This window comes from Salvelinus alpinus, chromosome 23 (genome assembly GCF_045679555.1).
Source record: "Salvelinus alpinus chromosome 23, SLU_Salpinus.1, whole genome shotgun sequence".
Taxonomy (NCBI): domain Eukaryota; kingdom Metazoa; phylum Chordata; class Actinopteri; order Salmoniformes; family Salmonidae; genus Salvelinus; species Salvelinus alpinus.
In genome coordinates, this window is record NC_092108.1 from 13,991,133 (window position 1) to 14,013,996 (window position 22,864).

General features: G+C 44.2%; 2 protein-coding genes across 7 annotated transcripts in view; both read right to left on the bottom strand.

Annotated features, from left to right (window-relative positions):
* Positions 1-5,740: 5,740 nt before the first annotated feature.
* prpf38b (pre-mRNA processing factor 38B) lies at positions 5,741-15,031 on the bottom strand. Of its 6 annotated transcripts, XM_071361068.1 has the most exons (6): positions 13,788-15,031; positions 12,375-12,443; positions 11,753-11,904; positions 11,109-11,169; positions 7,053-7,288; positions 5,741-6,922 (listed from the first exon to the last, which is right to left on the bottom strand). In XM_071361068.1, exons 1-6 carry the CDS (start codon positions 14,010-14,012, stop codon positions 6,178-6,180), a joined length of 1,488 nt encoding a protein of 495 aa, XP_071217169.1. In that variant the 5' UTR covers positions 14,013-15,031; the 3' UTR covers positions 5,741-6,177. The 6 variants fall into 6 exon arrangements, with proteins under 6 accessions (XP_071217169.1, XP_071217170.1, XP_071217171.1 ...); XM_071361069.1 differs by lacking the exon at positions 13,788-15,031 and having other exon boundaries at positions 12,363-12,443; XM_071361070.1 differs by lacking the exons at positions 12,375-12,443; positions 13,788-15,031 and having other exon boundaries at positions 11,095-11,169; positions 11,753-11,806.
* A 6,235-nt stretch (positions 15,032-21,266) lies between these two features.
* The window catches only part of LOC139550279 (EEIG family member 2-like), a 32,941-nt gene continuing 31,343 nt past the window's right edge, over positions 21,267-22,864 (bottom strand). Inside the window, exons 10-11 of the mRNA XM_071361075.1 lie at positions 22,067-22,130; positions 21,267-21,659 (exon numbers count right to left, since the gene is read on the bottom strand). Of these exons, the coding sequence (XP_071217176.1) occupies positions 21,617-21,659; positions 22,067-22,130 (107 nt within the window). The 3' untranslated portion in view covers positions 21,267-21,616. The remainder of the gene's footprint in view (positions 21,660-22,066; positions 22,131-22,864) is intronic.

The window sequence follows — 22,864 nt, forward strand, 5'->3', positions numbered from 1 at the left end:
GCAACGGGTGGAAATGGTGACGTGCGGTCCTGCAACACGACCGCCAACAACTGCTCGCTGTCTGCGCTGCAGTGTGGTCAGCAGTACTCCGTCTCTGTGACCGCCAGCCACGAGAACTGCTCCAGTATGGCCAGGCAGAACGTCACGTTCAATACGGGTACGCATCACACAAAAATGACGTGTGTGTGTCCCAAAGAACTTATGAAGACATGCTCCATGTGCTTCTGGCGAAATATGCACTATTTATATGGTGTCATCATCTGCCATTTGACCTAAACTTTCAACTTTGACCTTTCTCTCCTTCAGTGCCCTGCCAGCCAGACGGTCTGTCCGTGTTGGTCCAGTGTGTCAACCAGTCTGCGTTGCTGTCGTGGACAGTCAGAGGTGGTGTGGTGGACTACTGGGCCCGTGCCCAGGCTGAGGATGGCATCATGCTTTACTGTGAGAGCACAGGGACCTCCTGTACCATCACAGGGCTGGAGTGTGGTGCCCAGTACAACTTCTCTGTTCAGGCCTCAGACGGGACCTGCAACAGCTCCTTCAGTGAGCCTCTGCTGGCTGGAGCAGGTATTGTACAGCCATCTTATTGTACAGTCACCTTATTGTACAGACATTGATCATTGAGTAGTGATAGTTTTCCTTGGTCTTGGGAGGATAACTCATCTTAGAGGCTCTCTCTCAATTGATATTTTCTTGATTCCTGACATCTTCCCTCCTCATCTCTTCATCAAACACATTGGAGAGGAAGGTCAGAGAGGAAGGAACATGTTTAGATCTGTATAGGTATTTGTTGACGTTTTGTTCAAAGTCTGACAGTTTGTCCTTCCCCTTTTCTGTAGCTCCCTGTCCCCCAGAGACCATGGCAGTGACCATGTTCCCCATGCAGAACCAGACCCAGTTTTTGCGTGCCTCCTGGACCCATGTGAACTGTCCCAACGTCCAATACCTGCTGGAGGTGACCGGGAGCATCCTGGGAGACAGCCAATCCCTGTTCGAGCTGTCTTCCTATTGGACCAGCTCCAGCTTCTTTGAGCTGCTCCTCCCCTGTGGCTCGTCCTATAGCGCGACAGTGAGGAGCAGGAACTTTGCAGGCGACAGCGCCCCCTCTGCGGTCATCACTGGAATCACAGGTACAGCATGAGGCCTAACGTGGGACAGATGTGCATAACTCATAGAGTTAGATAGAGGACTCATAACTCATAGATTTAGATAGAGGACTCATGTATGTATCTGTGCCATTATGTGTGACAGCAGCTACATTTTAAAGCAGTCCATTTTCTTCTTCTTTTGTCCTCAATCTATCTCTATGGCATAACACATTTCACACCAAAATCTAACGTCAGTGCATCATGTGTTAAAGTCATGACATATAAAAAACATGAGCTGGTGCACACCCAGAGAAAAGTATTTTATGTAGAGGTGCTGACTAACGGCGAATAAACTAAGCTATAAAAATAAAGAGTCGCACACTCCAAATATAAACGTTGGTAAATCACCAACGTTTCGGCATCACTGTGTCTTCTTCAGGGTGCCTTCTTCAGGGCACAGTGATGCCGAAACGTTGGTGATTTAACCAATAAATTACTGGGAGTTTATATATGGAGTGTGCAACTCTTTATGTTTATAGCTTATAGTCATGACATAACATAACATTACTAGGACCCAGAGTTTTTCCTGGTGAGGTCATTTAGACCCTGCCCTAAACATAACTCAACCACAACCGTAACCATAACTCTAACCATAGCATTCCATCTCTCTCCAGCTCCTTGCCCTCCACCGGTGGTGACCTACAGTGGTTCCAACTCCTCGGCCACCATCTCATGGAATGGCTCCGTCTACGCCACCATGTATACGGTGTATGACATTAGTGGCGTGGTGCGGACCCGGGTGTGCAGCACGGTACAGCTGTCCTGTTCCCTGGCCAACCTCGACTACAACAACCTGGAGGTCACCGCTAGCAACACTGCCGGGGAGAGCGACCCCACCAGGGAAATAACAGGTAGGAACCAACCCAGACGGTTGTGTTTGAAAATGTGACCGTTTGTTATCGAAATAGGCAGAAGCCAGTCTCTTAATATAATGTTAATCACTGTCTCTTAATATAATGTTAATCACTGTCTCTTAATACAATGTTAATCACTGTCTCTTAATATAATGTTAATCACTGTCTCTTAATATAATGTTAATCACTGTCTCTTAATATAATGTTAATCACTGTCTCTTAATACAATGTTAATCACTGTCTCTTAATATAATGTTAATCACTGTCTCTTAATATAATGTTAATCACTGTCTCTTAATATAATGTTAATCACTGTCTCTTAATACAATGTTAATCAATGTCTCTTAATATAATGTTAATCACTGTCTCTTAATACAATGTTAATCCCTGTCTCTTAACATGGTTCCCATCTACAGTGCATCACTTGAGAAGGAGAGATCTCAGTGAAGAAGAGATGATCTCAGAGATGGGTGAGTTAAGCTCTGCTCTACTTCATAGGTACTTCATACTCTATGATACAGGAGAGCAACGTTACAAACTGAAAAGTGGCTTTAACATATCAATTCAATAAATAATTCAGTTCATAATCAGACCACTCTCCTTGCCTCCTTCATCAGGTCTGTCCATGCCCGAGGTGCGGGTCACCGTGGAAACCCTAAACGTCCTAGTGGAGTGGTCCCGCGTGAAGGGGGCGGCCTACTACACCCTGGTGGTCCAAGAGCAGAGTTCTCGCCCCCGCCACGCCAGCCGCTCCCACATACTGACCGTGTACGGCGAGAGCTCCATCGTCACTGACCTCAACCCTTCCTCCACTTACTGCCTATCTGTGTCGGCCCAGACAGAGGCCAGCAAGGGGCCCTACTCAGAGCCTGTGTGTGTGGAGACTGTGGCACCTGCAGTCAAGATGTGAAGGGGGGCTCTGGACTGAAGAAAATAATTAGAGCCATGAATTTATCTGAATATATGGCTCTGGTCATGGGTATCACAGAACGAGAATGTAATACTTATCAGTCTCCGGATCTTTTGGTGCCAACATGGGCACGGCAACCCACAAGCAATTGTTCAATCTTAAATCAGTCTGCCTTACTCTGTAAAACTAAGGTCTCCTTTGGGAAAGTGGTCTTCTAACTTCAGAGGGACTTCCTGGTTAAATGCAAAAGCTATAGTATGGCTCTGGTCGGCGTTACAGGGCCACTGGCAGTATGTATTGTATGGTCACTGAAGACAGCTGAATGCTATAGCTCAGTGTTTCCCAACTCGTCTTCCAGTACCCCCAGCAGGACACGTTGTTGTTCTAGCCCTTGTATGCACCTCATTCCTTGAGGGATTTATGATTAGTTGACAAGTTGAATCAGGTGTGCTTGTCCAGGGTTACAATAAAAATGTGTTCTGTTGGTGGTACTGGAGGACCAGGGTTGGGAAACACTGCTATAGCGGACCGTAACGTTTTCTAAATTGTCAGCGTTTTTTTAAAGGTTTGGGGTAGCTTTGTCTGCGGTGTGATGGTTGAGATATCGTATCCAAAGTGGTGATTTGCTATCTCTTTGCCTGTCGTATCAAGTAGTAGAAAATATTTGTATGACTTGTGAGAAACGACCTGTGAAGTATACTATTCCTAACGCGTCATCATCGTCCATGCTGAAGTTGGTGAAATCAAAGCTCAAACATGTATTTCTAGTTTTTGTGTAATTTTTACTATACCTTCAACAAGTTATTTTTAATTACTTGTTTTATATGCATCTTTCCTTTTTATTACGTATGTATACTGAACAAAAATATAAATGCAACATGCAACAATTTCAACGATTTTACTGAGTTACAGTGAATAAAAGGAAATCGGTCAATTTAAATAAATTCATAAGGCCCTAATCTATGGATTTCACATGCGCAGCCATTGGCCCACCCACTAGGCCCACCCAATCAGAATGAGTTTTCTCCCACAAAAGGGCTTTATTACAGACAGAAATACTCCAGTTTCATCAGCTGTCCAGGTGGCTGGTCTCAGACAATCCTGCAGGTGAAGAAGCCAGATGTGGAGGTTCTGTGCTGGCGTGGGTACACGTGGTCTGCGGTTGTGAGGCCGGTTTGACATACTACCAAATTCTCTAAAACGAAGTTGGAGGTGGCTTATGGTAGAGAAATGAACACATTTCAAACAGCTCTGGTGCAGTCAGCATGCCAATTGCATGCTCCCTCAACTTGAGACATCTGTGGTATTGTGTTGTGTGACAAAACTGCACATTTTTAGAATGGCCTTTTAATGGTTTAATCAGCATCTTGATATGAAACACCTGTCAGGTGGATGGATTATTTTGGCAAATGAGTAATGCTCACTAACAGAAATGTTAACAAATTTGTGCACAGAATATGAGAGAAATAAGCTTTTTGTGGGTATGGAACATTTCTGGGATGTTTTATTTCAGCTCATGAAACATGGGACCAACACTTCACATGTTGCGTTTATATTTTTGTTCAGTATATATGAGAAAGTAGATGTATCTTTATTGAAGAGTAATATATCTGGCTGTGTTTTCAATAACAGAGGATTTGTAATGTACTATCTTTATCGAGCAACGGTCAGACATAAAATTGATCAGAATGTACAACTTTTTCCACTTTCATTAATTCAAATTCATTGTCATTCAGTACAAAATACTCAAATATCTCCCTTCCATTGATGTAGATACTTATGGTTTATTTCTAATGGGGACAATGGAGTATGATGCACATTATTACATGGTAGTCCATCATTTAGCAGACACTACGGTATTCCGTTATTTAGTAGACACTACAGTAGTCCGTTATTTAGTCATTTAGCAGACACTACAGTAGTCCGTTAGTCATTTAGCAGACACTACGGTAGTCTGTTATTTAGTCATTTAGCACACTACGGTAGTCTGTTATTTAGCAGACACTACAGTAGTCCGTCATTTAGCACACTACGGTAGTCTGTTAGTCATTTAGCAGACACTACGGTAGTCTGTTAGTCATTTAGCAGACACTACGGTAGTCTGTTAGTCATTTAGCACACTACGGTAGTCTGTTATTTAGCAGACACTACAGTAGTCCGTCATTTAGCACACTACGGTAGTCTGTTAGTCATTTAGCAGACACTACGGTAGTCTGTTAGTCATTTAGCAGACACTACGGTAGTCTGTTAGTCATTTAGCAGACACTACGGTAGTCTGTTAGTCATTTAGCAGACACTACGGTAGTCTGTTAGTCATTTAGCACACTACGGTAGTCCATTTATTCATTTAATAGACACTACAGTAGTCCATTTATTAATTTAGCAGACACTACGGTAGTCTGTTATTTATTAATTTAGCAGACACTACAGTAGTCCGTCATTTAGCACACTACGGTAGTCTGTTAGTCATTTAGCAGACACTACGGTAGTCTGTTAGTCATTTAGCACACTACGGTAGTCCATTTATTCATTTAATAGACACTACGGTAGTCCATTTATTCATTTAATAGACACTACAGTAGTCCATTTATTAATTTAGCAGACACTACGGTAGTCAGTTATTTAGTCATTTAGCAGACATTACGGCAGTCCATTATAACCATGGTAGATTACTAGATCTGAAAGTGCTTTGAAGAGGAGCACTCGTGTAACCGAGTGAGATTGTACCAGATAAAACCCTTTAAGAGGAGTACTTGTGTAAATGAATAAGAAATTACAGCTTTAGGAATTTAATCTTCAACAAAACCATAATCACCCCACACAACATCTCCTTTTGTAAAAGTAGTTTTATTAGAAAACAAAATGCAACAGAGCACTTAACCAAACACAGCACAATATCAGTACGGCTCAGTGCATGGTACAAATTCACCTTCGGAGGTTGCTCTGTAGGATTTAAAACATTCTCAGACCCGTATGTACAAAGCAATTTGGAACTTTCAAGAGACAAAACCATATAAAACTTAAAATGGCATTTTTTCCCTAATACAACTGTCTCGAATGAAAAGTAACGCTGGTCTAGAAAGGGAGGAGAAAGGCAGAGAGATAGAAAGATCTACATAAAGTAACATTACGTTGGCCAAAGACAAGTCCAGGTAGTTTCTCGTGCTAATGTTTTCTTCTTCTCTTTTTAATAATACGTGACAGACTACACGATCAAGTAAAACAAATGAATGAAGAGAGAAAGGCAGAGAAGAGCTGTGACGAGCTAAGGGGACTCTGCCTTAGCGTTCTGTGTCGTCCTCTCTCCTCTCTCTGTGCTCTGGCTCCTCCTGCGCTCTCTGTGTTTCCCATGGTCTTTCCCATTGCTGGGCTCTCGTGGCCGGTGGCTCCGCTCTTTGCTGCGGCTACGTTTGTGTGAGCGCTGCTCGCCCTCCCCCCTCTCATGGCTGCGCTCTCTCTTCCTGCTCTTCTCCTTCTCCCCCACCTCGGCCCTGCTCTTGCTTCCACTCTCTTCTTGGACTTCTCCTCTCTTTTTGGACTTCTCCTTGTGTCTCCTTTCCCTGCTTCCGCTCCGGCTGGAGCGCTTGGCCTTCCTCTCCTCCCTGTGCCCCCTCCTCTCATCACGCTCTTCTTTGTGTCTCCTGTCCTCAGTCTCTCCCTTGCTCCTCTTGTCCTTGGACCTCTCCCTCCCTCTGTCGCTGCCCCTGTCTTTCCTCCTGCTTCTGTCGTTCTCCCCGCCCCCCTCCCTTTCTTTCTCCCTGTCTTTCCGCTCTCCCTTGCGTTCCCTGCTCCGTCTCCTCTCCCTTTCTCCTCCCCTGTCCCTCTCTTTCTCCCCTCTCTCTCCTCTTTCCCTCTCTCTGTCCCCTCTCCTGTCCCCGTCCTTACCCTCCCTCTCCTTCCTCTGGCGGTCACGTTCCCTTTCCAGCTCGCGGTCGAAGCTTGGGCCGTGGCGCTCTCGTTCGCGGTGGTGGCTCCTGCTCCTCGACCGTTTGGGGGACCTCCTGGGGCTCCTGACCAATAGAAAAACAGAAACAAACCTAAATATCAGCCTCACGAACAGCAAAAACCCTCCCTCATTGACAGAGATGCGATCCACATAATACAGAATATTCTTCAGAATGGCTTTTATCCATTTCCTACCGGGAGCGTCTACGCCCTTCTGTCGCCCGTCCCTCCTCTGGCACAGGTTCTACCGGCTCCTCCACCTTCTCGGGAACCTTCCGGGGCCTTGCCTTCATCTGTGTGTCAATCATCTTCTGCACAGGCACCGGGATGCGTGGGAAGAGTGTGGAGAACCACTCCAGCTTGGTGAGGAACGACCGGACCATCTCTCCGATGGTCATAACGCAGCCGCCTCCGGCCTTCACATCCAGCTCCTGAGAACATAGAGAGGGGGAGGGGGTATTGAAAACATTATTAACACACTCAGATGCAAATCAGAACTACAAAAGACATTGTATTCATTATCATATTTATTCAACATATCTTCCTAGTCCCTTGTTTTTTAACACTTGCCTCCATGACTCAATTAGAAATCAAATATAATTTGTGATGACCAAGTACTGAACCTTCACCTCTGATTTCATCTAGCTTAATATGCTCACATATCAATCCTTATCATGTGTTTGCTTTATAATTCAACTTAGTGCCTGATACTGACTATAGGAAATAATAGTATGGAAATGGAAAAAATGGTTTCTCTCATTTAATCTGTCTGGCTGTCCTGAAAAGTCTGTACTTACACTGTGAGCTCTCTTACACAACGATATGTTAGCAAAATAACTGAAAACACCCTGGGTTGCATCTCAATAGTCTAAAGTGGCTTCCTCTCCTCATCGTTTCCTCCATCTGCACTAGCATTAAAAGAGGAAGTAAAGATGGGGGTGAAACAAGGAGAGGAAGCGACTTTAAACAATTGAGATGGATCCATAGGCAGGCAAAAAATAAGGGTTAAGGAAAGTTTTTTGCTTCCTCCTTCCTAGTTCTCGACAGTCCAGGGAGACACTGGCCACAGTGCAAGTACAGAGTGGAGGCATGTAGGTAGGTATGTGCACAGCAACTACAGAGAGACCAGGTCTGAATGGGTAGAGAACAGCCGTTTTGCACTCACACACGCAAACCAACAGTGCTGAGAGATACATTATCCAATTCACCTGCTGCACAAGGGGCATCTAAAGAAGAGAACATGGGAATTAGCCAGTTGGGTAGGATGTCAGGTTCAAATAATGCATCAGAACAAGAAAGTAGGCCTGGTTGCACAGTCTGACAAATAATATCCAGCCAATTGAAGGTTTGAATGTAGAGAGAGGATACAGTGCATTCGGAAAGTATTTGTTACGTTACAGCCTTATTTTAAAATGGATTAAATATTTTTTCCCCCTTATCAATCTACACACAATACCCCATAATGACAGTGAAAAGGCTTTAATACAAAAAAAATAAAATACAGAAATACCTTAGTTACATAAGTACTCGGGACCTTTGCTACGAGACTCTAAATTGAGCTCAGTTGCATCCTGTTTCCAATGGTCATCCTTGAGACGTTTCATCAACTTGGTTGGAGTCCACCTGTGGTAAATTCAATTTATTGGACATGATTTGGAAAGACACACACCTGTCTATATAAGGTCCCACAGTTGACAGTGCATGCCAGAGCAAAAACCAAACCATGAGGTCGAAGGAATTGTCCGTAGAGCTCCGAGACAGGATTGTGTCGAGGCACAGATCTGGCAAAGGGCACCAAAACAATTCTGCAGCGTTGAAGGTCGCCAAGAACACAGTGGCCTCCATCATTCTTAAATGGAAGTTTAGAACCACCAAGACTCTTCCTAGAGCTGGCCATGCAGCCAAACTGACCAATAGAGGGAAAAGGCCCTTGGTCAGGGAGGTGAGCAAAAACCTGATGTTTCTATGTGGAGATGGGAGAACCTTCCAGAAGGACAACCATCTCCGTAACACTCCAACAATCAGGCCTTTATGGTAGTGGCCAGACGGAAGCCACTCGTCAGTAAACAGCATGACAGCCCGCTTGGAGTTTGCCAAAAGGCCCCGAAAGAATTCAGACCATTAGAAACAAGATTCTCTGGTCTGATGAAACCAAGATTGAAGTCTTTGGCCTGAATGCCAAGCGCCACGTCTGGAAGAAACCTGGCACCATCCCTACGGTGACGCGTTGGTGGTGGCAGCATCATGCTGTGGGGATGTTTTTCAGCGGCATGGACTGGGAGACTAGTCAGGATCGAGGGAAAGATGAACAGAGCAAAAATACAGAGAGATCCTTGATGAAAACCTGCTCCAGAGCGCTCAGGACCTCAGACCGGGGTGAAGGTTCACCTTCCATCAGGACAACGACCCTAAGCACACAGCCAAGACAACATAGGAGTGGCTTCGGGACAAGTCTCTGAATGTTCTTGAATGGCCCAGCAAGAGCCCGGACTTGAACCCGATCAAACATCTCTGGAGAGACCAGAAAATAGCTGTGCAGCGACGCTCCCCATCCAACCTGACAGAGCTTGATAGGATCTGCAGAGAAGAATAGTAGAAACTCCCCAAATACAGGTGTTCCAAGCTTGTAACGTCATACCCAAGAAGACTCAAGGCTGTAATCGCTGCCAAAGGTGCTTCAACAAAGTACTGAGTAAAGGGTCTGAATACTTATGTAAATATCATATTACAAATTAGCAACAAAAAAAAAATCTGTTTTTGCTTTGTCATTATGGGGTATTATGTGTTGCTTGATGAGGGGGGGGAAAACAATTTAATCCATTTTAGAATAAGGCTGTAATGTAACAAAATGTGGAAAAGGTTGAGGGGTCTGAATACTTTCCGAATGCACTGTACATCTACTACAAAGTTCTCCTCAGAAAATTGTTAAATTATATTAAAAGGTGCTATACATAGGATTCTTTTTGCATTGTAATTTCAGAAAATGTCCTTCACATATCTGGCACTAATAATGGAATGATAGTGTTTCACAGTATTACTTACCCACCAGTGTTGTGATTGGCTGTTATATAAGTGCCTATTGATTTTTCCCACCGGAGTGGCATCTGCTATCAAACTGGGAAAGCTGTTTCTGACTTTGTGGCTGTGTTAGCTAGTGGAAATGGCTGTCATCTCCTGTTTGGATTTTTTTTCTCCAAACACTCTTTGCTCAATTTCAGTTTATATGTTAGAAAACAAGCACTGAATAGTGCAGGGAATCGTTGTACCATCTAAATCACTGTGAAATGCATTTTCAATATAAAACAATATTGTTTTTACAGCTGTTTGAAACTGGTGGACCAAAACTGAAAGTAACTTTTGTTTTGGACCACCAACTTCAAACAGCTGTAAAAACAATATTTGCTGTTATTAAAATATATTTCACAGTGATACAAATGGCACAATGCTTACCTACACTATTCAGTGCTTGTTTTCTCAAATAAATTGAAACTGAGGAAACATTGCAGAATTTTTGCAACCAGGAAATGGCAGCCATTTCCACTAGATAACACAGCCAAAGTTAGAACAGCGTTCCCATTTTGACAACGGATGCCACTCCGGCGGGAGAAATCAACAGGTGAATATCCAATCACAACACTGGTGGGTAAGTAATACTGTGAAACACTATCATTCCATTATTAGTGCCAGATATGTTAAGGACGTTTTCTGAAATTACAATGCAAAAGAATCCTATGTGTAGCACCTTTAAGTAGGAGGGTGTCAGATAAAATAAAACGAAGCAATGGATTTATGTGTTGAAATATACGTGTTGTTATATTTTAAAATAAAACGTGTTAATTAGAATAAATAAAAATCTGAGCCTGGGAGAAACAACGTTACACATTTCAGTGTAAAATGTCAAATTGTGCAAATTAGATTTTATTAATTGAGTTTGTGCAACAAGTCCTGATTGCATCTTGGCAAACACAAAGGGCATGCCTTTAGTTAACAGAATTTGACTGTATGGTTCAACTCTACGTCAAATATACTTACCCTGACAAAAACAGGCAGCAGAGCAGAGTGAATGACCTAACTACTCAACTTTGCGCGGGGGGAGGGGGACTGGGGACAATTAAGCCAAATGAAGGCAAAGGTGAAAAATCAGCTCTGAGCATCACAACGAGGAGAGAACTGAGAGCCAACAGTTTGGATCATGCCAGACTTGTTAGTGAAAGGTAGAGAAACATGAAAGTATTACCCGTGTGGACATACCTCCTCATCATCCAGGAAACCATCATACCAGTCCACCAGGTCTGCAGGAGGCTGGGTGTATCTAGAGGAAACACACACATAACACACTATTGAGCATCCCATTGAATAACACATGTAGACGTCTTTGACTTCCGCCTGCAACTTGACGCCAATGTTAACTATCTGAAGGTAGATACTGTTTTCACATTTTTGTCATTTAGCAGATGCTCTTATCCAGAGCGACTTACAGGAGCAATGAGGGTTAAGAGCCTTGCTCAAGGACACAGGCAGATTTTTTTCTTCTTCACCTAGTCTGCTCGGGGATTCGAACCATCAACTTTTCGGTTACTGGCCCAATGCTCTTAGCTGCTAGGCTACCTACTGTTGTCTGCGAACAAATCTTATATAACACCTCTCTATTCCAGGAACAGACATGTAGTTAATTTAACAACACATTAATAAAGAGATGTCGGAACAAAATGGTAGCATTTAGGCATGCAACTATACACTGCAAAATGGCTGCTGAGCATTTCAAAGAGGTTGCAACCCATTAGAACAGGGTGAGTGGAATGTATTTACAGACAAATAAAAACAAGTCCAATAGGTTCTATCCTTTGTGCAAACATTTGCCTTTTACATAAACCAAAATGTAGGGCGAGTCGTACCTTATGTACATGAAACCAAGTGCTCTGATGTAGGGCGAGTCGTTGTGAGTGATCAGTCCCATCACCTGCTTGCGGGTCATCTTGAGGGTAAACAGCTTATACAACAGGCAGAAGGCCGTGGACACAATGCCGCCCGTCCCGACTCCACGCACCTGAGAACAGAGGTTCATGTGTCAAACGTTTTGGTTTTAGGGACCAGTGTTCCTAACATATATCTGAAGTGGACCTCTACGTTTTGGGGGGAATTATCGTTTTTCAACATGGTCCTACTCCACAGCTAAGTTAAGTGTGTTGCTTGCGTTTGTCATCTATCAACTACTGACTTTTGATGCGTGTATGTATGTATGTATGTATGTATGTGTGTCTGTATGCATGTATGTGCACCTAACTAAGATGCTCTGGATAAGAGCGTCTGCTGAATTACTAATGTAAAAAATGTAAAACGTATGTGATGCACTTATGAACACAATTAGGCAGAATAGCTTCTCTGGTCAGGATGTAACATTGATTCTGTTGACAGCTAAAGCCATTAAATCAGACATAAGTCAGAGAGTGACTGTTACCCCCATCATCTGGGACAGAGAAACAGGGGGAGGCAAAAGGCACGTACTTTCTAACTTACCCCTCCGCACATTCCAGTCTGTCCAGCAGTCTTCCTGCTGCCTTTCTCCCAGGGCTCAACATGAGTCACCTACAGAAACAATTTTTTTAAAACACAGTGACCCCATGATGCTAAAATCAATGCATGTGAATCCCATTCAGGTTGCAGAAGTCTGTTGTTTACCTCTGGCTGAACGCTGGGCACATCAGGAAGACGCCTTTGCAGCCCTTTACTTTCCAATCACATCAAAATCATTTAACAAATGCTAAATATACACTCACTGTACATTGTTTTTAACAGGCTTCATCACAGTTGCAGTCGACAGCATGTTTCAATTACAACACGTTTCTGTCGGCTTTCTTTTGTTACACACAGGTGTTATACACAGGTGTTAGGATGCCTATTGACATTCTAGAGTGTCTAATGCTACTTCCCGCTGTGCCCAGCGTTCAGCCAGAGGTAAACAGACTTCGGAACCCCGATTGGCTGAACACGATATGCAACATCTTGGACTAGCATTCCTAGGCATTAGCCATGGTGGAAAATAGTGCTTCATAAAGTACACACATTTCCATTTTTTTTAACTGCCTTCTCGCCATTAAATTGCGACTAGGCGGAAATCGACGCCTTTGCAGCCTGAACGTACAAACCGGTCCACGGGGGATACAATGCCTTTCGACAGTAAAATTAAACGACTCAATATCGCCATTTGCCGGCCTTTGGGTTAGTTCGAAGCATGCTGGATAGCTAATTAGCGCAGGTGGTCGCCCCAATTAACCATTTGAGAACAATTTCTCGCTGATATGAAAAATAGCTACGTTTCTTGTGTTTCCAAAACCGTACTGCAAGCGATACTTGTTCAGTTCAAGACCGAGCGTGCGTCCGTGCTACAAAAATATTCCGGGAAAGATCTCTTCAGCAATACTAATTAGGCGCTAAATGTAGTTAGCGTGTATTAATAGGCTAACATAACACTAGAGTTTACCTGACTGGCTAGCCAATTAACTAGCCAGCTGACGTTAGCTAGGTTTGGGAACGTTAACTAGCTACAGTAACGTTAATTCCAACACAATTTCAATTATCAGCAAATTAACTACAGACCGTACAGGAAAACCTAAGAGATGTTTGCTAGTTAACTTAGCTACATAGCTAACTAACGTTGCAACCCACTCAAATGAGTAAACAGAACTGAAAATTGGGTCGGGTTAGCTAGCACGCTAGTGAAGTTAGTTAGCTAACAAACACGTTAGGAACCATTTGAGATGATACTGCCAAATTATAATATGAAAAACAGCGTTAAGCAAAAGCTAGCTACCTGCCACTGAATCATTTAGCCAGTTAAGTTAGCAATTTACCCATACGTTCAAACCGCTACCGAAGGTAGCTAACCAACTTTAGCTAGCATAGTAACGTTAGCCAGCATCGTCTGGTTACCTTGAAATATATTTCATCCACCACCTCATGGTAGGTTTTCAGTTCATAGAGCTGAACCTTGAAATATGGAGATGAGAGCACGTTGGTGAGGACCATAGGGTTCAAGTTCATAGTCTTTTCGTTGCCCCAGAGAGGCAAGTTGTTGCCATGTTTTCCAGGGTTAGGGCCAATCTTGTTCACAGCCTGTCCTTGTTGCTGATTCCCAGCTACAGTGTTGTTGGCCATAATGCGAGGATCCCAGGCTGTCGATCCACAAATGCGGGAAATTAGCCGCTATCTGCTAACGCTAGCTAGCTTACACAATCGATGCTTCTGACTATAACGCCATTAAAGCGGGTTTTGAAACCGTCAATAGTTGCGGTAAACTATGTTCTACAATAACCTAGCACCAGATTATGGCCCACAAAACCCTACTTTGCAGATCTATCTTCCTAACTGAGTTTCTTCGGCAACAGTAGGACAAGATGGCACGCATGTAACTGCCGCTGCCGGGAGAAGACCGGAAAAGGCAACGAACGCCGTTCGTCCAATGAGTGACTTTCGTGAATGGGTACCAAAGTACAGTAACTGTATCGAGGAATTCAAGATCTTTGGCTCACTGCATTCACTGATTGGTGAGCATGCAATGATAGTTGTTTTGAATTATTGACTGTAATTTATCATAGTAATACATTTCATTATGTTTTTCTCCTGTTCTGTGTGTTTGGGGCAGAGGAGGAGACGTTGAATAGGTCATCAATCAATCAAATGTATTTCTAAAGCTCTTTTGACATCCGCCGATGTCACAAAGTGCTGTACAGAAACCCAGCCTAAAACCCCAAACAGCAAGCAATGCAGATGTAGAAGCCCGGTGGCTAGGAAAAACTCCCTAGAAAGGCAGGAACCTAGGAAACCTAGAGAGGAACCAGCCTCTGAGGGGTGGTCAGTCCTCTTCTGGCTGTGCCGGGTGGAGATTATAACAGTACATGGCCAAGATGTTCAAACGTTTGTAGATGACCAGCAGGGTCAAACAATAATGTGGATGTGGATGTAGAGGGTGCAACAGGTCAGCACCTCAGGAGTAAATGTCAGTTAGCTTTTCATAGCCGATCACTCAGAGTTAGAGACAGCAGGTGCTGTCTTCGAAAACAGAAGGTCTGGGACAAGGTAGCACGTCCGGTGAACAGATCAGGGTTCCATAGCCGCAGGCAGAACAGTTGAAACTGGAGCAGCAGCACGGCCAGGTGGACTGGGGACAGCAATGAGTAAAGCCAGGTTGTCCTGAGGCATGGTCCTTGGGCTCAGGTCCTCAGAGAGAATGAAAGATAATTAAAGGGAGCATACTTAAATTCACACAGGACACCGGATAAGACAAGAGAAATACTCCAGATATAACAGACTAACCCTAGCCCCCTGACACAAACTATTGCAGCATCAATACTGGAGCTGAGACAGGAGGGGTCGGGAGACACTGTGGCCCCGTCCAACGATACCGCTGGACAGGGCCAACCAGGCAGGATATAACCCCACCCACTTTGCCAAAGCACAGCCCCCACACCACTAGAGGGATATCTTCAAACCACCAACTTACTACCCTGAGACAAGGCTGAGTATAGCCCATGAAGATCTCCCCCAAGGCACGAACCCGAGGGGGGCGCCAACCCAGACAGGAAGATCACGTCAGTGACTCAACCCTATCAAGTGACGCACCCCTCCTAGGGGTGGCATGGAAGAGCACCAGTAAGCCAGTGGCTCAGCCCCCGTAATAGGGTTAGAGGCAGAGAATCCCAATGGAGAGGTGAACCGGCCAGGCAGAGACAGCAAGGGCGGTTCGTCGTTCCAGTGCCTTTCCGTTCACCTTCACACCCCTGGGCCAGACTACACTCAATCATAGGACCTACTGAAGAGATGAGTCTTCAATAAAGACTTAAAGGTCAAGCCCGAGTCTGCGTCTCTCACATGGATAGGCAGACCATTCCATACAAATGGAGCTCTATAGGAGAAAGTCCTGCCTCCAGCTGCTTGCTGGACAATAAGGAGGCCTGGGTCTTGTGATCGTAGCGTACGTCTAGGTATGTACGGCAGAACCGAATCGGAAATATAGGTAGGAGCAAGCCCATGTAATGCTGTGTAGGTTAGCAGTAAAACCTTTAAATCAGCCCTAGCCTTAACAGGAAGCCAGTGTAGAGAGGCTAGCACTGGAGTAGGTCATATTCTCATCGTCTCCTCGGCCCAGATACTGGTTCAATGTTGGGGTAGCTACTGTGTCTTTCATAATTTGCATACATTCAGTCCTAGCTGTGTACACAAGTAATCTGTCAATCTTTGATTTATGCCGACTACTCTTCCTCCATTTGAAAACATCGACCCCTTCCAAAAGGACAACGACCCTAAGCACACAGCCAAGACAACGCAGGAGTGGCTTTGGGACAAGTCTCTGAATGTCCTTGAGTGGCCAAGCCAGAACCCGCACTTTAACCCAATCGAACATCTCTGGACAGACCTGAAAACTACAGCTTCTATCATGACGTCTGGGCCCTTATTACACAGGAGGTAGGGTTGCTGGTTCATTCCCCCTTAATCACTGCAGTATTCTCTGACAATCCAGTCATGCAAGTCCCTTCTCCCACATATTCTAAAGGTGGGTTGAAAGACAGTTCTTCACTGCATGTATCCGTTCCTCCCCTCCTTGCTATAATATCTGGGCCTTTTCACGCTGCAAAAATCAGCATCACATTTACAATCTATTGTAGCAGCTCTGTGTTCCAGGAACGTTCCCTCCTTGCCAGTGATAGTATATAGCCACGGTAGCCAGCCATCTGTCCTCTGGTACTTTGTAAGCATCTCACCCAGAGACAGGACTGCCAGACTGGCGGTGACGAGCAGCCCTGAGCGCTTTCTCAACCCCCACATGAGCCTGTGTTGAGTACTGCTGACAGCAGTTATGTAACAGCTCTCTGAGCCAGCATGGATTCACTGTTTAAATATCTCTAGCCGCTTTTGAAGCATCCATCCATCAATATTCCCATCCCATGGGACTGAATTAAGTACTAGGATATCTATTGTATCGAAAACAAGAAACACGTTTTCACCATGACAACATACATACTATATTTGGGTTTTGTAGCTGCCAGGAAGGAAAAGTAGGCTACAGTTTAGCAGGGGATAGGGAAAACAATGTAAATCTATTGAGCGAGAGCTGTTGTTTCTTAAATAAATGGAATTGTTTTGTTACTTTACAGAACAACACAGCATGTGTGTTTGTGTTATTTCTATACAGTATAGAAATAACAATGTGGGACCTGCACTTGCAACATCAGTCTACAGAAATAACCGTAAAAACAACAAACAAAGTAGGATATCAACATAATAAAGGTACATAGAGTACGATAAGGGTATGAATTGGACAAACAAGAAAGTCATTAAAAGTTTAACATCATGAGTCCTGGACTTTCTGACGGGCCGCCCCCAGGTGGTGAAGGTAGGAAACAACATCTCCACCCTGCTGATCCTCAACACTGGGGCCCCACAAGGGTGCGTTCTGAGCCCTCTCCTGTACTCCCTGTTCACCCATGACTGCGTGGCCATGCACGCCTCCAACTCATTCATCAAGTTTGCAGACGACACTACAGTGGTAGGCCTGATTACCAACAACGACGAGACGGCCTACAGGGAGGAGATGAGGTCCCTCGGAGTGTGGTGTCAGGAAAATAACCTCACACTCAACGTCAACAAAACAAAGGAGATGATCATGGACTTCAGGAAACAGCACAGGGAGCAACCCCCCCTATCCACATCAATAGGACAGTAGTGGAGAAGGTGGAAAGTTTTAAGTTCCTTGGCAGACAAACTGAAATTGTCCACCCACACAGACAGCGGTGAAGAAGGCGCAACAGTGCCTCTTCAACCTCAGGAGGCTGAAGAAATGTGTCTTGTCACCTAAAACAATCACACATTTTTACAGATGCACAATCTGGTACGGCAACTGCACCGCCCACAACGGCAAGGCTCTCCAGAGGGTAACACGGTCTGCACAACGCATCACCGGGGGCAAACTACCTGCCCTCCAGGACACCTACAGCACACAATGTCACAGAAAGGCCAAAAAGATCATCAAGGACGACCACCACCCGAGCCACTGCCTGTTCCCCCGCTATCATCCAGAAGGCGAGGTCAGTAAAGGTGCATCAAAGCTGGGACCGACAGACTGAAAAACAGCTTCTATCCCAAGGCCATCAGACTGTTAAACAGCCATCACTAACATAGAGAGGCTGCTGCCAACATACAGACTCAAATCTCTGCCCACTTAAATAAATGGACTTAATAAAGGTATCACTAGTCACTTTAAATAACGGCACTTTAATAATGTTTACATATCCTACATTACTCATCTCATATGTATATACTGTATTCTATACAATCTACTGCATCTTGCCTAAGCCGTACGGCCATCGCTCATCCATATACTTATATGTACATATTCTAATTCATTCCTTTACACTTGTGTGTATTAGGTAGTTGTTGTGAAATTGTAAGATTACTTGTTATATATTACTGCATTGTCAGAACTAGAAGCACAAGCATTTCGCAACACTCGCATTAACATCTGCTAACCATGTGTATGTGACCGATAACTTTTGATTTGAAGAGCATTCTTTCTCTAATTTATTTATACCAGTAAAAACCGACAAATGCAGAGTATCAACATACACAATCACAAGAACTAGTCTGAATGTGAAGTTGAATGACGCAACACTTACATCATGGATATAACAAACTCCACAAACAGTATTTCAACAAAGCACTGAACAAGACAAACATTTATAGAAATGTCATGTTTGGCCTTGCAGATACTGGATGGTTGGCAGGACTCTTAACATCCTGGTTTGATCGCTGTACTTGACTGACTCCATCTTCCCTTGAGTGAAGCTGTACTTGCCCCACTTTCCAATTTCAAAATGTCAACCATGTTTACTGTCCCGAAATCAGTTTTCCCTCCTACTTACTAGGAGTTGTTGCTAGGAGTGCCTGTTGTTGTATGAAAATAAGCTTTATGAAAATATTAAAGTTTTCTGTCCAAGGAGGCTTCTCTCCCAATACAGTTGTGTATATCAAAGCAACACAGTGTGAACTGAACTGTCCATTTTGGGATCATAGAGCATAGTACATTTACTGTATAACCATTTTTCCTGAGGATTTGAAACCTTAACCCTAATCTATAGCTACAAGGACATCTTCTTCACCTCCATCTGATGTTGACACTCCTCCTCCCTTTGCTTTCTCCTCCTTTCATTACTTCATCGTAAGGAGCCAAGCAGCAACCCCATCTGGCACTTATATCATTTCTCTGCTCATAGAATCCTAATAATGTTCTTGAGTTAATGATGTGCTTGCCTCTTGGGTCTCCATGTATAGCTAAACAGATATGTCAGTTCATCTCTGTTCATTTGACAGAATAGGGCACCTGTAGGTCGGTGACGTCAGGCAAGCTGTGTGTGTATAGTTCTTTAGTCAGTTTTAAGGTCCTTGTGGAAAATGAAACCAGCTCATTGCCACACTTTGTCGGTTAAAACACCTGTGTGTGTGTGAGAGAAATACTACACATTTTACACAGTGAACATATCAAGCAGCAACATACCAAACAATAAAACAGTAAATTACAAAATATCTCCCAGAGTAACCTAGAACCATTTGGAAGGACTAAAAAAACATTTAAAAAACAACAAGCCCTTTTTGTTGTAAGAGCTGAGCATTCTCCTACTTGTATAACAAGAAGTCTTCATTGAACAGAAGGCCTGCAGAATTGAAAGTCTAACCTCTCTGGGTAGAGAACATTATACCACTCTGCACAGTTTAATTCCAACAGTACTCAATATATACAGTGCATTCGGAAAGTATTCCGACCCCTTCCCTTTTTCCACATTTTGTTACGTTGCAGCCTTATTCTAAAATGTATTAAATAAATTGTTTTCCTCATCAGTTTACACGCAATACCCCATAATGACATCACAATACCACATAATGACATCACAATACCCCATAATGACATCACAATACCATATAATGACATCACGATACCCCATAACAACAAAGCGAAAACAGGTTTTTAGACATTTTTGCACATTTATATATAAAAAATATATCTTATTTATATAAGTATTCAGACCCTTTATTACGAGACTCGAAATTGAGCTCAGGTGTATCCTGTTTCCATTGATCATCTTTGAGATGTTTCATCAACTTGGTTGGAGTCCACCTGTGGTAAATTTAATTGATTGGACATGATTTGGAAAGGCACACACCTGTCTATATAAGGTCCCACAGTTGACAGTTCATGTCAGAGTAAAAACCAAGACATGAGGTCGAAGGAATTGTCCGTAGAGCTCGAAAACAGGATTGTGTCGAGGCACAGATCTGGGGAAGGGTACCAAAATATTTCTGCAGCATTGAAGGTCCCCAAGAACACAGTGGCCTCCTTCATTCTTAAATGGAATAAGTTTGGAACCACCAAGACTCTTCCTAGAGCTGGCTACTTCGGGGGAGAAGGGTCGGGGGAGAAGGGTTGGGAGGTGAACAAGAACCCAATGGTCACTCTGAAAGAGCTCCAGTTCCTCTGTGGAGATGGGAGAAACTTCCAGAAGGACAACCATCTCTGCAGCACTCCACCAATCAGGCCTTTATGGTAGAGTAGCCAGATGGAAGCCACTCCTCAGTAAAAGGCACATGACAGCCCACTTGGAGTTTCCCAAAAGACACCTAAATGACTCTCGGACCATAAGAAACAAGATTCTCTGGTCTGATGAAACCAAGACTGAACCCTTTGGCCTGAATGCCAAGTGTCACGTCTGGAAGAAACCTTGCACCATCCCTACGGTGACGCATGTTGGTGGCAGCATCATGCTGTGGGGATGTTTTTCAGAGGCAGGGACTGGGAGACGAGTCAGGATCGAGGAAAAGATGAACGGAGAAAAGTACAAAGAGATCCTTGATGAAAACCTGCTCCAGAGCGCTCAGGACCTCAGACCGGGGCGAAGGTTCACCTTCCAAAAGGACAGCGACCCAAAGCACACAGCCAAGAAAATGCAGGAGTGGCTTTAGGACAGGTATCTGAATGTCCTTGAGTGGCCCAGCCAGAGCCTAGACTTGAACCCGATCGAACATCTCTGGAGAGACCTGAAAATAGCTGTGCAGCGACTATCCCCACCCAACCTGACAGAGCTTGAGAAGATCTGCAGAGAAGAATGGGAGAAACTCTCCAAATACAGGTGCGCCAAACTTGTAGCGTCCTACCCAAGAAGACCCAAGGCTGTAATCACTGCCAAATGTGCTTCAACAAAGTACTGAGTAAAGGGTCTTAAATGTGATATTTCCATTTTTAATAAATGTCGAAAAAACAGTTTTTGCTTTGTCATTATGGGGTATTGTGTGTAGGTTGAAGATATATCTTCAACCTACACACAATACCCCATAATGACAAAGCAAAAACTGTTTTTTCGACATTTATTAAAAATGGAAATATCACATTTAAGACCCTTGGCATTCAGGCCAAAGGGTTCACATATCACAAAATGTGGGAAAAATCAAGGGTTCTCAATACTTTCCGACTACACATTGTGTGTATATAAATATATCCTCTTTCTTCTGAAAGTTATTGAACAAGTTGTAATCATGAACTTCAGGTCACCTCCTGGCTTCAACACTAGGGGAGCAGGCTTACACAGGTTCCACACATCAGACCTGGACTCCCATTGGAACAAATGTTTGTCCTGCATAGAGGTGAGACAACTATTTCCCTCTGTCAGACTCTGTGGTGTTCTGGCACCTTACGAGACACATCCACTCCCAGGGGGCTAGCGTCTGATCACCACCTGCTCGTAGGGCCCCGCGCCAACCCTGAAAGAGAACGCCACACACGTTATTATCCAACCAGCAACAACTCACACCAAACAAGTGAAAGTGTGTTACTGAAAAACTCTTAACAACAAACAATCACATTCTATTAATCACATATTCTATCGATTGGCCCTTGAGCATTAAAGGGAGAGTGCAAGATTTTGACAATTAAGCCCTTTATCTACTTAATGGATACATGTTTTATGTCTGCGTCCAGTATGAAGGAAGTTAGAGGTAGATAGTTAATTGACAAAATTGTGCCCTATCCCTTTAAATGTTATCTGTTATCAGTGATTCAGTGACAGTGATTGTTGCTAGGAGTGCCTGCTGTTGTGTGTCCCTTTGTAGTCATTCTATCTCTATGGTGTCACCCACTTTCTGATGCATTAGGTAATAATGTCACCCACCTGGTGTGTTGGCTTCCCAGCGCTGTGCTTCCACCAGGACCAATAAACAGCCTGAGCCCCTCCTCTGTAACGCACAAACAAGATACTGTCAATCAACGCAAGGTCGCCGCGCTGCCAAAATGGCCCGTGGTTATTTGCTTAGCCATCTAAAAATAAGTGGTTATTGACAAGCATTCTTTACTGTGAGAGAGACAGGGAGTGGAGGGGCTTTACTGTAAGAGAGACAGGGAGTGGAGGGGCTTTACTGTGAGAGAGACGGGGAGTGGAGGGGCTTTACTGTGAGAGAGACGGGGAGTGGAGGGGCTTTACCGTGAGAGAGACGGGGAGTGGAGGGGCTTTACTGTGAGAGAGACAGGGAGTGGAGGGGCTTTACTGTGAGAGAGACAGGGAGTGGAGGGGCTTTACTGTGAGAGAGACAGGGAGTGGAGGGGCTTTACTGTAAGAGAGACAGGGAGTGGAGGGGCTTTACTGTGAGAGAGACAGGGAGTGGAGGGGCTTTCTGTGAGAGAGACAGGGAGTGGAGGGGCTTTACTGTGAGAGAGACAGGGAGTGGAGGGGCTTTACTGTAAGAGAGACAGGGAGTGGAGGGGCTTTACTGTGAGAGAGACAGGGAGTGGAGGGGCTTTACTGTGAGAGAGACAGGGAGTGGAGGGGCTTTACTGTGAGAGAGACAGGGAGTGGAGGGGCTTTACTGTGAGAGAGACGGGGAGTGGAGGGGCTTTACTGTGAGAGAGACAGGGAGTGGAGGGGCTTTACTGTGAGAGAGACGGGGAGTGGAGGGGCTTTACTGTGAGAGAG

Excerpts from the sequence above, each read along its gene's own strand:
- prpf38b (XM_071361068.1), bottom strand. The coding sequence starts at position 14,012 with ATGGCCAACAACACTGTAGCTGGGAATCAGCAACAAGGACAGGCTGTG. Across the intron at positions 11,905-12,374 it reads AGACTGGAATGTGCGGAGGG|GTGCGTGGAGTCGGGACGGG; the intron begins GTAAGTTAGAAA and ends CTCTGTTCTCAG. Across the intron at positions 7,289-11,108 it reads GTTTCCTGGATGATGAGGAG|GAGCTGGATGTGAAGGCCGG; the intron begins GTATGTCCACAC and ends CTATGTTCTCAG.